General features: G+C 35.0%; 1 protein-coding gene across 2 annotated transcripts; it reads left to right on the forward strand.

Moving 5' to 3' along the window:
- The first annotated feature begins 45 nt into the window (after window positions 1-45).
- On the forward strand, window positions 46-17,058 carry fbln5 (fibulin 5). 2 transcript variants are annotated; one of them, XM_087779314.1, is made up of 11 exons: window positions 46-321; window positions 379-433; window positions 491-539; window positions 602-874; window positions 12,628-12,750; window positions 12,825-12,941; window positions 12,996-13,112; window positions 14,093-14,215; window positions 15,268-15,394; window positions 15,452-15,647; window positions 16,896-17,058. In XM_087779314.1, the coding sequence occupies exons 2-11, from the start codon at window positions 380-382 to the stop codon at window positions 17,055-17,057; spliced, it is 1,341 nt and encodes a 446-aa protein (XP_087635440.1). In that variant the 5' UTR covers window positions 46-321; window position 379; the 3' UTR covers window position 17,058. The 2 variants fall into 2 exon arrangements, with proteins under 2 accessions (XP_087635440.1, XP_087635439.1); XM_087779313.1 differs by having other exon boundaries at window positions 46-433.
- The last annotated feature ends 479 nt before the right edge of the window (window positions 17,059-17,537 follow it).

Here is a 17,537-nt window from a genome sequence, read left to right on the forward strand (position 1 = left end):
CAGATGTGGCTACTAGAGTCTTTTGCTTGGCGGCTCCAGATGTGCGGCGTCAGGCAGGAGCCCGGGCGGAGTGCAAACGGACACCCCTCTGTGGGGCTCCGGAGCCCACTCTGATCCACGGCAGCCTGGAGGAGCAGCCTGTCCTGAGCGAGGGGGGGGGGGCGGTGATTGAATCCAGCTGTTGGCAGACGGGGGTCAGTTCATTTGCATGCTCCCGTCCTCCGGAGGAGAGGCTTGTGGAGGACATTCCTGCTGAAACCAGGTCCGGGAGAAGGAGCTGCTGTGAAGATCTAGACGGAGACGCTCCTGTTTCTCTTCGAAGTCAGTCGAGCGAAGGCACGAGTTTCTCTCCTGGTTTCCAAACCCTCGTGTTCCCAGGATGTTGGCGTCGCTTCTCCTCTTCCTGCTGTCGCTCCAGCGAGGACTCGGGCAGGTAAGACCCTCTTAACGCTCGCCCTCGATCCACCTCTGACCCCTCTGCTGTCCTCAGACCTGCACCGAGGGCTTCACGTACGACCGGCGGGCTCGCCAGTGCATCGGTGAGTGATCTCTTCTTGTTTTCACGGATCCCGGTCCTGACACGGTCCTGGTCCTCCTGCAGATCTGGACGAGTGCCGGACCCTGCCGGACGCCTGCCGGGGCGACATGCGCTGCGTGAACCAGAACGGCGGCTACCTCTGCATCCCCAGGTCCCTGTACAACCAGCCCTTCAGGCCCGAGCCGCCCGCCCTGCCTGACCCCGCGTACCCCGATCCGTCCCTGGGGTTGCCGGACTCCTTCCCCCCCAGGCCGGTGGAGCCCAGCTACCCGCGGGTGAGGAGCACGGCGCCCTGCGTTCTGGGGTACACCCAGGGCGAGGACGGCACTTGCGTCGGTGAGTTTTGTTTTTCTTCCCAACGTTTCCTTGAGAGCCGTGCGGAGGCGTCTCGAACCTCTGGAATCCTTCGCTGTTTTTCCCGTGGAAATTCCAGAGTATTAGGACGGATTAATGGATGTTGTGCAAGTCCTGGATGTTTTTGGCAACGGCTCGGACGATTCGTCCCGCCAAGAGTTTCAGAGTCGAGCAGGAGGTCATTCTTGAGAAGAAAAAAAAAAAGCACTCAGACGATGCATACCTCTGCCAAGGGTCCTTTTTACATGACCTTGTGAAAACACGGCGAACAACGAATCAATTCAACACTTTCATGATTGAAGAATTGAGCTTAATAACGGAATAATTCCCTCAGTGGGATCTCGTCAGATTCTTATCTTTCCACATGAACGTCAACACGTCAAGAATAACAACATATGTTAGAAGTAAAGTAGGTTCACTAGTAGTATTCAACTTTAACTAACTTTAACTTAACTCAACTCTGGTGTCATGTAGTAGTTCTTTAAGACGCAGTAACTTCTCATCATGACCATGTTTTATTACTTTATAAAGTTGCTCTGAAATCTGGACGAACGAGAGGTTACGAGAGTCCATGATGACGTAATAATGGCTTCACTCCTCCTCCGAGTGTAATCACGCTTTGTTTATACAACGAGTCCCTTGGAGGTGGAGACCATCGATGACGCGCAGTGACAAACCTCCATGCTGGTTATGGTCAACAAGATTTCATCTCCAGAAGAACAAAGTGTTTTCAGTGGGCGGAGCTTAAGATCATTTTCTACCGTCAATGTTTCAATGAAAAGAGAGTTTTGTTGTTCAATGTCTGGTTCCAGTTGCGTCTCATGTGAACTCGTTGTACGATGGAGTGAACAATGTTCTCCACACGTCACCAGGAGGTTGAGGGTCCAGACCTGGAGAGTCATCTGAGGAGAATCACATGCAGAGTCACATAGAAGCGGTTTTGTACTCGCAACCCTCAGCAGGAGATGTTTGTGTAAACGGTTCCTCCTCGCTGCCAGAAGTGAGCTCATGACTCCAGGGGGGGGGGGGGGTCTCTGTGACTGATGTCATCGACAGTGATTGATGCTGTGGCGACGCCGACGGTGACTTCCTGTCTGTAGAGCAGAAACAAACACAACTTTGTGTGTCGACGGCTGCTGCTGCACTGATAGTGTAGTAACAAGTATATATGTGTAGTATTGTCCAGTACTTGACTCTGGTGTTGTGATAGTGTAGTAACAAGTATATATGTGTAGTATTGTCCAGTACTTGACTCTGGTGTTGTGATAGTGTAGTAACAAGTATATATGTGTAGTATTGTCCAGTACTTGACTCTGGTTTTGTGATAGTGTAGTAACAAGTATATATGTGTAGTATTGTCCAGTACTTGACTCTGGTGTTGTGATAGTGTAGTAACAAGTATATATGTATAGTATTGTCCAGTACTTGACTCTGGTGTTGTGATAGTGTAGTAACAAGTATATATGTGTAGTATTGTCCAGTACTTGACTCTGGTGTTGTGATAGTGTAGTAACAAGTATATATGTGTAGTATTGTCCAGTACTTGACTCTGGTGTTGTGATAGTGTAGTAACAAGTATATATGTGTAGTATTGTCCAGTACTTGACTCTGGTGTTGTGATAGTGTAGTAACAAGTATATATGTGTAGTATTGTCCAGTACTTGACTCTGGTGTTGTGATAGTGTAGTAACAAGTATATATGTGTAGTATTGTCCAGTACTTGACTCTGGTGTTGTGATAGTGTAGTAACAAGTATATATGTGTAGTATTGTCCAGTACTTGACTCTGGTGTTGTGATAGTGTAGTAACAAGTATATATGTGTAGTATTGTCCAGTACTTGACTCTGGTGTTGTGATAGTGTAGTAACAAGTATATATGTGTAGTATTGTCCAGTACTTGACTCTGGTGTTGTGATAGTGTAGTAACAAGTATATATGTGTAGTATTGTCCAGTACTTGACTCTGGTGTTGTGATAGTTTAGTAACAAGTATATATGTGTAGTATTGTCCAGTACTTGACTCTGGTGTTGTGATAGTGTAGTAACAAGTATATATGTGTAGTATTGTCCAGTATTTGACTCTGGTGTTGTGATAGTGTAGTTACAAGTATATATGTGTAGTATTGTCCAGTACTTGACTCTGGTGTTGTGATAGTGTAGTAACAAGTATATATGTGTAGTATTGTCCAGTACTTGACTCTGGTGTTGTGATAGTGTAGTAACAAGTATATGTGTGTAGTATTGTCCAGTACTTGACTCTGGTGTTGTGATAGTGTAGTAACAAGTATATATGTGTAGTATTGTCCAGTACTTGACTCTGGTGTTGTGATAGTGTAGTAACAAGTATATATGTGTAGTATTGTCCAGTACTTTACTCTGGTGTTGTGATAGTGTAGTAACAAGTATATATGTGTAGTATTGTCCAGTACTTTACTATTGTGTTGTGATAGTGTAGTAACAAGTATATATGTGTAGTATTGTCCAGTACTTGACTCTGGTGTTGTGAGATAGTGTAATAACAAGTATATATGTGTAGTATTGTCCAGTACTTGACTCTGGTGTTGTGATAGTGTAGTAACAAGTATATATGTGTAGTATTGTCCAGTACTTGACTCTTGTGTTGTGATAGTGTAGTAACAAGTATATATGTGTAGTATTGTCCAGTACTTGACTCTGGTGTTGTGATAGTGTAGTAACAAGTATATATGTGTAGTATTGTCCAGTACTTGACTCTGGTGTTGTGATAGTGTAGTAACAAGTATATATGTGTAGTATTGTCCAGTACTTGACTCTGGTGTTGTGATAGTGTAGTAACAAGTATATATGTGTAGTATTGTCCAGTACTTGACTCTGGTGTTGTGATAGTGTAGTAACAAGGATATATGTGTAGTATTGTCCAGTACTTGACTCTGGTGTTGTGATAGTGTAGTAACAAGTATATATGTGTAGTATTGTCCAGTACTTGACTCTGGTGTTGTGATAGTGTAGTAACAAGTATATATGTGTAGTATTTTCCAGTACTTGACTCTGGTGTTGTGATAGTGTAGTAACAAGTATATATGTGTAGTATTGTCCAGTACTTGACTCTGGTGTTGTGATAGTGTAGTAACAAGTATATATGTGTAGTATTGTCCAGTACTTGACTCTGGTGTTGTGATAGTGTAGTAACAAGTATATATGTGTATTATTGTCCAGTACTTGACTCTGGTGTTGTGATAGTGTAGTAACAAGTATATATGTGTAGTATTGTCCAGTACTTGACTCTGGTGTTGTGATAGTGTAGTAACAAGTATATATGTGTAGTATTGTCCAGTACTTGACTCTGGTGTTGTGATAGTGTAGTAACAAGTATATATGTGTAGTATTGTCCAGTACTTGACTCTGGTGTTGTGATAGTGTAGTAACAAGTATATATGTGTAGTATTGTCCAGTACTTGACTCTGGTGTTGTGATAGTGTAGTAACAAGTATATATGTGTAGTATTGTCCAGTACTTGACTCTGGTGTTGTGATAGTGTAGTAACAAGTATATATGTGTAGTATTGTCCAGTACTTGACTCTGGTGTTGTGATAGTGCAGTAACAAGTATATATGTGTAGTATTGTCCAGTACTTGACTCTGGTGTTGTGATAGTGTAGTAACAAGTATATATGTGTAGTATTGTCCAGTACTGGACTCTGGTGTTGTGATAGTGTAGTAACAAGTATATATGTGTAGTATTGTCCAGTACTTGACTCTGGTGTTGTGATAGTGTAGTAACAAGTATATATGTGTAGTATTGTCCAGTACTTGACTCTGGTGTTGTGATAGTGTAGTAACAAGTATATATGTGTAGTATTATTATTATATTTTATTAAATAAATCACTTTAATATATTGTTTGACAATCAACTTAATAAAAAAAACAGACATAAATGTGTAAAAACATCATGTAATGAAGTTAAAATAATCTTTTTGTGGTACTTTGACTGGAGTATCAACTCATGACCATATTTAGATCCAATAAAGAACTTCGTGGAATGAACTGTAAGTTCTTCTAAAGGAATGTTCTAAGAACGCCAGACCATTCTTTCTCTGGAGGGTCTGGTACCAGGTCCAGGTGCAGGTCCAGGTGCAGGTCCAGGTGCAGGTCCAGGTGGAGGATCAGAACCTCTGGGTCTGATGAGGTTCTCATCGACTTCTCGTTGTTAAATCGTTACTAAAGACTGTCGAGAGACTTCAGTCTCGGATGAAGTTCTGGCCCCGAGGGGCCTTTAAACGCTGGGCTCAAAAAAGCGTCTGAGAACGATGTGGTTCCCATGATTCCCAGCGACAGGAAGTGAGCGAGACGTGTTGTTGGTGAAAACATTAGATTCTGAAGAATCATTGTTGACTTTGAATCAAGTTGTCAGAGTCTGTGAGAAAAAATGTTCTTTGATCTCCAACAAGATCAATAAAGTTCTATAAAAAAAACTCTTCTACTTCCTGGTTTACACAACAATATACCTTCTATTTTGAGGAACTACCTCGTTTGATTGATGTGTCAAACTAATCACTTATGAAGGTCGACAGTTGATCTGCAAATTGTCCTTGAAGGAGAAAAGTTTGTTTTGCGGTAAAATAAAGTACAAAGATGGACTTTATTGATTGAAAGGTCTCTTTCAGGAAACTAGAAAATATAAAGAACAAAGTGCAAGGGATATTATAGTGCAAATATAAAGAACAAAGTTCAAGGGATGTTTAAGCGTAGATATAAAGAACGTAGATCAAGGGATGACAAAGTTGCAAATATAAAGAAAAAAGTAATAGGGATGTTAAAGTGCAAATCAAAGGAACAAAGACTAAATACAAAGAACAAAGTGCAAGGGATGTTAAAGTGCAAGTATAGAGAACGTAGATTAAAGGTTGACAAAGTGCAAATATAAAGAACAAAGTTCAAGGGATGTTAAAGTGCAAATATAAAGAACAAATTAATAGGGATGGTAAAGTGCAAATCAAAGGAACAAAGAGCAAATATAAAGAACAAAGTGATAGGGATGTTAAAGTGCAAATCAAAGGAACAAAGACTAAATACAAAGAACAAAGTGCAAGGGATGTTAAAGTGCAAGTATAGAGAACGTAGATTAAAGGTTGACAAAGTGCAAATATAAAGAACAAAGTTCAAGGGATGTTAAAGTGCAAATATAAAGAACAAATTAATAGGGATGGTAAAGTGCAAATCAAAGGAACAAAGAGCAAATATAAAGAACAAAGTGATAGGGATGTTAAAGTGCAAATATAAAGAATAAAGTTCAAGGGATGTTTAAGCGTAAATATAAAGAACGTAGATCATGGGATGACAAAGTTGCAAATATAAAGAAAAAAGTAATAGGGATGTTAAAGTGCAAATCAAAGGAACAAAGACCAAATACAAAGAACAAAGTGCAAGGGATGTTAAAGTGCAAGTATAGAGAACGTAGATTGAAGGTTGACAAAGTGCAAATATAAAGAACAAAGTGATAGGGATGTTAAAGTGCAAATATAAAGAACAAATTAATAGGGATGTTAAAGTGCAAATCAAAGGAACAAAGTGCAAATATAAAGAACAAAGTTCAAGGGATGTTAAAGTGCAAGTATAGAGAACGTAGATTGAAGGTTGACAAAGTGCAAATATAAAGAACAAAGTGATAGGGATGTTAAAGTGCAAATCAAAGGAACAAAGCGCAAATATAAAGAATATACACTACCGTTCAAAAGTTTGGGGTCACCCAGAAAATGTTGTGTTTTCCATGAAAAGTCACACTTATTTACCACCATGAGTTGTAAAATGAATAGAAAATATAGTCAAGACATTGACAAGGTTAGAAATTGTTGTTATTTGAAATAATTTTTTTTTTTCCTTCAAACTTTGCTTTCGTCAAAGAATCCTCCATTTGCAGCAATTACAGCCTTGCAGACCTTCTTCATTCTAGCTGTTCATTTGTTGAGGTAATCAGGAGAAATTTCACCCCATGCTTCTAGAAGCCCCTCCCACAAACTGGATTGGCTGGATGGACACTTCTTGCGTACCATACGGTCAAGCTGCTCCCACAACAGCTCAATGGGGTTTAGATCTGGTGACTGCGCTGGTCACTCCATTACAGATAGAATACCAGCTGCCTGCTTCTTCTCTAAATAGTTCTTGTCCTGTTGTAGGATGAAATTGGCTCCAATCAAGCGCTGTCCACAGGGTATGGCATGGCGTTGCAAAATGGAGTGATAGCCTTCCTTATTTAGAATCCCTTTAACCCTGAACAAATCTCCCACCTTACCAGCACCAAAGCAACCCCAGACCATCACGTTACCCCCACCATGCTTGACAGATGGCGTCAGGAACTCTTCCAGCATCTTTTCAGTTGTTCTGCGTCTCACAAATGTTCTTCTATGTGATCCAAACACCTCAAACTTCGATTCGTCCGTCCATAACACTTTTTTCCAATCTTCCTCTGTCCAATGTCTGTGTTCTTTTGCCCATATTAATCTTTTTCTTTTATTGGCCAGTCTCAGATATGGCTTTTTCTTTGCCACTCTGCCCTGAAGGCCAGCATCCCGGAGTCGCCTCTTCACTGTAGATGTTGACACTGGCGTTTTGCAGGTACTATTTAATGAAGCTGCCAGTTGAGGACCTGTGAGGCGTCTATTTCTCAAACTAGAGACTCTAATGTACTTATCTTCTTGCTGAGTTGTGCAGCGGGGCCTCCCACTTCTCTTTCTACTCTGGTTAGAGCCTGTTTGTGCTGTTCTCTGAAGGGAGTAGTACACACCGTTGTAGGAAATCTTCAGTTTCTTGGCAATTTCTCGCATGGAATAGCCTTCATTTCTAAGAACAAGAATAGACTGTCGAGTTTCACATGAAAGTTCTCTTTTTCTGTCCATTTTGAGTGTTTCATCGTCCCCACAAATGTGATGCTCCAGATACTCAACTAGCTCAAAGGAAGGTCAGTTTTATAGCTTCTCTAACCAGCTAAACTGTTTTCAGCTGTGCTAACATAATAGCACAAGGGTTTTCTAATCATCCATTAGCCTTCTGACCCAATGAACAAACACATTGTACCGTTAGAACACTGGAGTGATGCTGGAAATGGGCCTCAATACACCTGTAGATATTGCACCAAAAAACAGACATTTGCAGCTAGAATAGTCATTTACCACATTAGCAATGTATAGATTAGTTTAAACTTAGATTAGTTTAAAGCACTGTTTAAAAAAACAGTGCTTTTCTTTCAAAAATAAGGACATTTCTAAGTGACCCCAAACTTTTGAACGGTAGTGTATATTAAATGAAATGCCACACAGATCAACTCAGAATAACATCATTCTTCTCTGATCTTGATGAATGAATGGTTCCATATCAGAGTGTTGAGCTCACGAAGGTTCCTGACAAGAAAGTCTATATAAGGAGCTGGTCTGGTCTGGTCTGGACCAGAACCTCCCCAGAGGTTTAACTGGGAGCAGGTGTCTCTGTAGCTCTTGGCAGACTCTAGTCCACGTTGGCACGGAGGTCGCGGAGGTCGTGAAAGGTCGTATCAGTCGTCGTAGACGCCTGTTCAAACAATGCCTTCTTCCTGCTCAGACCATGAGCTCAGCGACGGCTCTTTCCCTCTTAAGGAAACCAACGCCTGGAATTCAACTCGTAACTCGACTCTTATTGACGGTTGATGATGATGATGATGATGATGATGATGATGATGATGATGATGATGATGTCAGAGAAACAAACTGTTGGATCCGAGTCAATGTTTTCGTCAGAATGTTGAATACATTTAACTAGTTTCTTGTTCTTTTAATAGGTAATAATACACAGGCATTGATTTTTAAAGTCAGTAATAAAGTAATAAAACAAGTTTCAATTTGTATCATTTATATGATAATAGAAACTCATTTTACCTTAAATTCTTAAATTCAGATTCAGTTTATTTCAAAGGACAAATAAAATGTTAACTAATTGAATAATTTATATTAAATTCAAATAATTCAAAAATAAATGTTATTATTTTTTAATTATTAGCTTTTTGAATTCTTATCATAAACGTTACCAACAGATCACTTGAATGTCAGTCACATGATCGTCTGAGTGTCTCATGATTGGCTGAAACAAAGTTCAAGGGATGACAAAGTGCAAATAAAAGAACATAGTGCAAGAGATGACAAAGTACAAATATAAAGAACGTAGATCAAAGGATGACAAAGTGCAAATAAAAGAACAAAGTGCAAGAGATGACAAAGTGCAAATACAAAGAACGTAGATCAAAGGATGACAAAGTGCAAATAAAAGAACAATGTGCAAGAGATGACAAAGTGCAAATACAAAGAACACATTTCAAGGGATGACAATTTGCAAATATAAAAAACATAGATGAAGGGATGCTAAAGTACAAATATAAAGAACAAAGTTATAGTGATGCTAAAGTACAAATATAAAGAACAAAGTTATAGTGATGTTAAAGTACAAATATAAAGAACAAAGTTATAGTGATGCTAAAGTACAAATATAAAGAACAAAGTTATAGTGATGCTAAAGTACAAATATAAAGAACAAAGTTATAGTGATGCTAAAGTACAAATATAAAGAACAAAGTTATAGTGATGCTAAAGTACAAATATAAAGAACAAAGTTATAGTGATGCTAAATTACAAATATAAAGAACAAAGTTATAGTGATGCTAAAGTACAAATATAAAGAACAAAGTTATAGTGATGTTAAAGTACAAATATAAAGAACAAAGTTATAGTGATGTTAAAGTACAAATATAAAGAACAAAGTTATAGTGATGTTAAAGTACAAATATAAAGAACAAAGTTATAGTGATGCTAAAGTACAAATATAAAGAACAAAGTTATAGTGATGCTAAAGTGCAAATATAAAGAACAAAGTTATAGTGATGTTAAAGTGCAAATATAAAGAACAAAGTTATAGTGATGTTAAAGTGCAAATATAAAGAACAAAGTTACAGTGATTTTAAAGTGCAAATATAAAGAACAAAGTTACAGTGATGTTAAAGTACAAATATAAAGAACAAAGTTATAGTGATGCTAAAGTACAAATATAAAGAACAAAGTTATAGTGATGCTAAAGTACAAATATAAAGAACAAAGTTATAGTGATGCTAAAGTACAAATATAAAGAACAAAGTTATAGTGATGCTAAAGTACAAATATAAAGAACAAAGTAATAGTGATGTTAAAGTATAAATATAAAGAACAAAGTTATAGTGATGTTAAAGTACAAATATAAAGAATAAAGTTATAGTGATGCTAAAGTACAAATATAAAGAACAAAGTTATAGTGATGCTAAAGTACAAATATAAAGAACAAAGTTATAGTGATGTTAAAGTACAAATATAAAGAACAAAGTTATTGTGATGCTAAAGTACAAATATAAAGAACAAAGTTATAGTGATGCTAAAGTACAAATATAAAGAACAAAGTTATAGTGATGCTAAAGTACAAATATAAAGAACAAAGTTATAGTGATGCTAAAGTACAAATATAAAGAACAAAGTTATAGTGATGTTAAAGTACAAATATAAAGAACAAAGTTATAGTGATGTTAAAGTACAAATATAAAGAACAAAGTTATAGTGATGTTAAAGTACAAATATAAAGAACAAAGTTATAGTGATGTTAAAGTACAAATATAAAGAACAAAGTTATAGTGATGTTAAAGTACAAATATAAAGAACAAAGTTATAGTGAGGTTAAAGTACAAATATAAAGAACAAAGTTATAGTGATGTTAAAGTACAAATATAAAGAACAAAGTTATAGTGATGCTTAAGTACAAATATAAAGAACAAAGTTATAGTGATGCTAAAGTACAAATATAAAGAACAAAGTCATAGTGATTTTTAAAGTGCAAATATAAAGAACGTAGATCAAAGGATGACAAAGTGCAAATAACAGAACAAAGTGCAAGAGATGACAAAGTACAAATATAAAAAACATAGATGAAGGTATGCTAAAGTACAAATATAAAGAACAAAGTTATAGTGATGCTAAAGTACAAATATAAAGAACAAAGTTATAGTGATGCTAAAGTGCAAATATAAAGAACAAAGTTATAGTGATGCTAAAGTACAAATATAAAGAACAAAGTTATAGTGATGTTAAAGTACAAATATAAAGAACAAAGTTATAGTGATGTTAAAGTACAAATATAAAGAACAAAGTTATTGTGATGCTAAAGTACAAATATAAAGAACAAAGTTATAGTGATGCTAAAGTACAAATATAAAGAACAAAGTTATAGTGATGCTAAAGTACAAATATAAAGAACAAAGTTATAGTGATGCTAAAGTACAAATATAAAGAACAAAGTTATAGTGATGTTAAAGTACAAATATAAAGAACAAAGTTATTGTGATGCTAAAGTACAAATATAAAGAACAAAGTTATAGTGATGCTAAAGTACAAATATAAAGAACAAAGTTATAGTGATGCTAAAGTACAAATATAAAGAACAAAGTTATAGTGATGCTAAAGTACAAATATAAAGAACAAAGTTATAGTGATGTTAAAGTACAAATATAAAGAACAAAGTTATTGTGATGCTAAAGTACAAATATAAAGAACAAAGTTATAGTGATGCTAAAGTACAAATATAAAGAACAAAGTTATAGTGATGCTAAAGTACAAATATAAAGAACAAAGTTATAGTGATGCTAAAGTACAAATATAAAGAACAAAGTTATAGTGATGTTAAAGTACAAATATAAAGAACAAAGTTATAGTGATGTTAAAGTACAAATATAAAGAACAAAGTTATAGTGATGTTAAAGTACAAATATAAAGAACAAAGTTATAGTGATGTTAAAGTACAAATATAAAGAACAAAGTTATAGTGATGTTAAAGTACAAATATAAAGAACAAAGTTATAGTGAGGTTAAAGTACAAATATAAAGAACAAAGTTATAGTGATGTTAAAGTACAAATATAAAGAACAAAGTTATAGTGATGCTTAAGTACAAATATAAAGAACAAAGTTATAGTGATGCTAAAGTACAAATATAAAGAACAAAGTCATAGTGATTTTTAAAGTGCAAATATAAAGAACGTAGATCAAAGGATGACAAAGTGCAAATAACAGAACAAAGTGCAAGAGATGACAAAGTACAAATATAAAAAACATAGATGAAGGTATGCTAAAGTACAAATATAAAGAACAAAGTTATAGTGATGCTAAAGTACAAATATAAAGAACAAAGTTATAGTGATGCTAAAGTACAAATATAAAGAACAAAGTTATAGTGATGCTAAAGTACAAATATAAAGAACAAAGTTATAGTGATGTTAAAGTGCAAATATAAAGAACAAAGTCATAGTGATGTTAAAGTACAAATATAAAGAACATAGTTTCAGGAAAGACACAAACTTGATCAGTCACATGATCGTCTGAGTGTCGCATGATTGGCTGAGAGTTTGATCCAGTAGATCTGTTGGTTTAGTCTGGTGACCCCATTATTCCAGCATTTTTATATTGTATTAAAACGACTATAAATTTATAAATAAAAATAAATAAATGAATAAAATCAATTAAAAACACGTATTTTGGAATAATTTGATTTATAATTTCTAAATCTATGTGTAAAAAATGAATAATAAACCTTTAAATATACATTTAGTTAATGATTTAATTATAAATAAATGAAATGATGTTTGAAACGATAAATGAAAAACACACTGAACTGATCAAGCGTCGGCGTCAGAGGTAGGATGGCACTGAGCTTGTGTTCTCCCACAGACATCGACGAGTGTGAGACGGACTCGCACCACTGTAACCCCACTCAGGTGTGCATCAACACGGCCGGCGGCTACACCTGCTCCTGCACCGAGGGCTACTGGCTGATCGGAGGACAGTGTCAGGGTCGGTCCCGGGGCCTCCCCCCTCTCGTTAGCACGCTAGCACGTTAGCTCACGACGCTCTCTCTCTCCGAGCAGACATCGACGAGTGTCGCTACGGTTACTGCCAGCAACTGTGCGCCAACGTGCCGGGGTCGTACTCGTGCTCCTGCAGCCCCGGCTTCAACCTCAACCCCGACGCCCGCACCTGTGAAGGCAGGTCACGCCCTGGAGCGACCTTCGACCCCCGCTAACGCCGTGTCTCCACAGACGTGGACGAGTGCGAGGACGAGCCCTGCAGTCACGGCTGCTTCAACACCTACGGAGCCTTCATGTGCAACTGTGACGAAGGCTTCGAGCTCGCCAGGGACGGAACAAAGTGCATCGGTGAGTGAAGACCATCCACGGTTAGATTTAACTTTTAGATTTAAGCATTTCTTTGTTTGTTTTATTTATTTATTCTGTTTTTTAAATAATTAAGTTAAATATGTATATAATTAATTTTTACATTTTTATTTTCTAATTCCAATTATTCAAAAATATTTATATTATTTTTAATATATATTTATATATTCGTAGAATTTTAAATTCAATATAAAAATGTCACCTGATCGTCTGCTTGTCACATGATTGGATGAAAGTTTGATCCAGTAGCTCTGAGCTCTGTTGCTCATGTCTGGAGACACATTTATACCAACATTTATAGATTGAATTTAAAATACTTTATTTCTGAATTATTGAGATTCTAAATGCAAAAAAATGTATAATTAATTTTGAAAATTTAATCAAATTTAAAAAAATTAATAAAAATGTATTAAATAGAAAATTCTAAGTAATAAAAAAAAGAAAAAATCAATTCAAACTGTTAATAATAAAGAAATTATTTTATTCAATTATTAAAAAAAATGTTGCCTTTTAACATTAGTTTTAACTATTAATATAGAAATTGTTACATCATTTAATAATTATTATTTAATAATTAATAAAATATTAAATACACAAAATTTAAACTGTTAAAATATAAATTATTTTATTCAAAAAAACAAACGTTACGTTAAAACATTAATTTTAACTGTTGATATAGAAATTATAAAATAATCTAATTATTATTATTGAATAATTAATCATTAATAGAAAAATTAAATAATTAAATACAAATACAATTCAAACTGTTAATATAGAAATAATTGAATTCAAAAAAACATTAACTTTGAATAAAATAAAAAATATATATATATATATAAATATGTTTTAAAAAATCATTTAAAAAACTACATTTCAAGCCAAATAAATAAATGTACAGTTTTAAAAACTTGTTGATGTTAAATCCGATGTGTTGATGAAACTCATACATGTTTCGTGTTCAGATCTGGACGAGTGCAGCTTCTCTGAGAATCTCTGTCAGCACAGGTGTGTGAACACACCTGGATCTTTCTCCTGCATTTGTCCGCCCGGATATTACGTGTTCGAGGACGGAAGGACCTGCGAAGGTAAAAGTCACCAGAACACGACCTGTGGCGCCCTCTGCTGGTCACTTAGAACACACTAGAAACAAAACTAGAAAAATAGAACTTTTGGTTCAAGTTTCTGTTTCTTTTAAGTGTCATTTTTATCTATTAAGTTGATTATTAAATATTATAACAATATGTAACTTGTTCATCTTTTATGTTTTCATTCATCTATGTCTTCATTCTTATCTTAACTTTTTTATTCCCTTTTTGTCATATGTTTCTTCTTCTTTTTTTCCCCTCTCTGGTTCCTGTTCCTCATTTCAACCTTTTATTATTATTATTGTTTTTATTAATATCATTGTTATTATTATGCTTATTATCATTGTTATTATTATTGTTATAATGATTGTTATTGTTACTATTATTATTATTAGTGTTATTATTATGGTCATTATTATTGTTATTATTGTTGTTGTTATTATTATTGTTATCAATGTTATTGCTATTATGATTGTTGTTGTTACTATTATTATTAGTGTTATTATTATGGTCATTATTATTGTTATTATTGTTGTTGTTATTATTATTGTTATCAATGTTATTGTTATTATGATTGTTATTGTAGTAATTGTTGTTATTATTATTATTTGTATCTCCATCATCTTGTCTTCTTAGTCCTTATTCTCTCCTTCTTGTTCCTTTTCTTATTTTCTTTATCTTCGACAAACATTATTATTACTATAACAATATTTTTATATATTAAATAGTAAATTATATATTTTTGAAAAAATACATCTTTATTTAATATACAATGTCTTGAATGATTGTTTCATTTGACATTAAAAACAATATAAGTACAATATTAACACATCATACCTTATTTTCTATGTATTTAATGTATGTCAATGTCGAAAGGAAACTATAATATCTTTAAATACACATAAAAACATGTTATAAATGAATTAAAAAATAATAATATGTTGTTATGTTTGTATTAAATGTTTCTGTGATGATGATGATGATGATGATGAAGATGTTGATGATGATGTTCTGCTCACTGACCCTGAACTGTTGTGTGTTTGATTTTAAAGACGACAATGAATGTGAGACTGGTAACAACACGTGTACAACAGCACAAGTATGTTTCAATTTCCAGGGAGGCTATACCTGCCTGGACCCTCTTCAGTGTCACTCGCCGTACATCGAAGTCAGTGACAAGTGAGTGTGTCGGCGCCGCCTTAGCGTCGCTCGCTCTGACCCGTGTCTCCCCCCCAGTCAGTGCATGTGTTCGGCTGAGAACCCTGCGTGCAGGGACCAACCCTTCACCATCCTCTACCGACACATGGACCTGTCCTCGGGTCGCACGGTGCCCGCAGACATCTTCCAGATGCAGGCGACCACTCGCTACCCGGGAGCCTTCTACATCTTTCAGATCAAGAAGGGCAACGAAGGGCGAGAGTTTTACATGAGGGTGAGTCGAGCTGCTGTAGTGGCTGTTCAGCGCCACCAGAGGGCGCGCGTGTTGTTGTGTTGGAAGAAATAACACTATTTTAAATGATTAGGTTTATAATAATAACAAGTATTAATGGAAGTATTTTAGTGTAACCACAGTATTTAACATTTAAAATGTTTTTATATTTAAAGGCAGATTTTTTTATTAACAATTTCTTCATTGAAAGTATTCAATTATTTTTAATTAAAGTTGACAATATTTTAAAAATGATTAAAGTTATTATACGTATAGAGTTTATGATTCTGATCTTTGAAAAATAGTTTTTTTTATCTAAAATATTTTTATATGTTCAATAATTAAATTTAATAATTTCTATATAAATATGTTTATTTTTATATATACTCTATTTATAATTGAATTAGACTAATTGCAATATTTTCTTGGATATATAGAGTTTGATCATTATATTCTATTTTTATTCATTTAAAGACTTTAGAATTAAATATAAAAATGTTATTTTATAATTGAATTTAAAGGTTAAACAAAATTAAAAGAAATTTAATTAAGAAAAAGAAAATATTTATTGAAATTTGTTGGGGTTTTTTTTACATATTGAATTATTCTTTTGAATAATTTAATTAAAAAATGTCTATATGGAATTTTTTTTTTTTTTTTTTACATAATTTAATTTAAAAAAAATCCTATATTTTCTTAAATATATAGAGTTTGATAATTATATTCTATTTTTTTATTCAAAGACTTTAAAATTCATCACAATACAAACGCGGGAAAAAAATGAAAAAATAACTAAAATAAATTCAAACTGTTAAAATAGAAATTATTTTATTTAATAATTCAATAAAAATATATTTAGTTTGATAATATTATTCTATTTTTCTTTATTCAAAGACTTTAAAATCCAATATTAAAATGTATAAAACATTTTTCCGACATTATTACATGATTTATTTGAAACAAATTCAAATTTTTAATAAGAAAGAAATTCTAGCAAAAATATTTTAATGCTTTAAAAAGATCAATTTATAATATCAAAGTTTCATGATTAGAAATGTTAAATTCAATCATCATTTTCTGATGTCACTGATTTACTAACTTGAATAAATAAAGCTCATTGAATGAATGTTTTAATTATAAATATATGTTTAAAAGTTGTCAACATAAGAAGATAATCCTAGAAAAAGTCATTTTTTGAAGCGACAATCGATCCTTAACTTGTCGTCTCTGTCGTCTCTGTCGTCTCCGCAGCAAACCAGCAACGTCAGCGCGACCCTGGTTCTGTCCCGACCCGTCAAGGGACCCCGAGAACTGGTCCTGGACCTGGAGATGGTCACGGTCAACAACGTCATCAACTTCCGCGGCAGTTCCATCATCCGCCTCACGATATTCATCTCCGAGCATCCTTTCTAAACCTCCTCACCTTTCAAACCTCACCACCTCTTCAAGAACACCCGGACCCTCGTTCGGATCCACAGACGGGAACTCGTCGTCGTCATCGTCGTCTTCATCGTCTTCATCGTCATCATCATCATCGTCATCATCGTCGTCGTCATCGGAGCTTCCAGCTCCTCCGTCACCGGACACTCTGTGGGATATTTATGGTGTACAGTTTCAGACCTTGAATGATATGATTCTAAATCCTGGGTTTGATGTTGAATCTTCAGATAAGCTGTGATCGTTTCCATCATTGATCGTCACTTTAAGATCAATAAACGCCGTCATAAGATCGAGTCTCTTGTTGTGCGAACACATGACTGACGTGACCACGAGTAAATAACGGGTTCAGTTCAGGGAAGCAACTCTCTGGCCGGGAAGAAGGAGAGGAAGAGGAGGAGGAGGAGAGGAGGAGAGGAGGAGGAGAGGAGGAGGAGAGGAGGAGGAGCAGTGTTG

The sequence above is a fragment of the Callionymus lyra genome, chromosome 18 (assembly GCF_982586985.1).
Source record: "Callionymus lyra chromosome 18, fCalLyr1.hap1.1, whole genome shotgun sequence".
NCBI classification, from domain to species: domain Eukaryota; kingdom Metazoa; phylum Chordata; class Actinopteri; order Syngnathiformes; family Callionymidae; genus Callionymus; species Callionymus lyra.

Coding starts and splice junctions, on each gene's coding strand:
- fbln5 (XM_087779313.1), top strand. CDS start 380: ATGTTGGCGTCGCTTCTCCTCTTCCTGCTGTCGCTCCAGCGAGGACTC. Junction 875..12,627: donor CGAGGACGGCACTTGCGTCG/GTGAGTTTTGTT, acceptor GTTCTCCCACAG/ACATCGACGAGTGTGAGACG. Junction 15,395..15,451: donor TACATCGAAGTCAGTGACAA/GTGAGTGTGTCG, acceptor TCTCCCCCCCAG/TCAGTGCATGTGTTCGGCTG.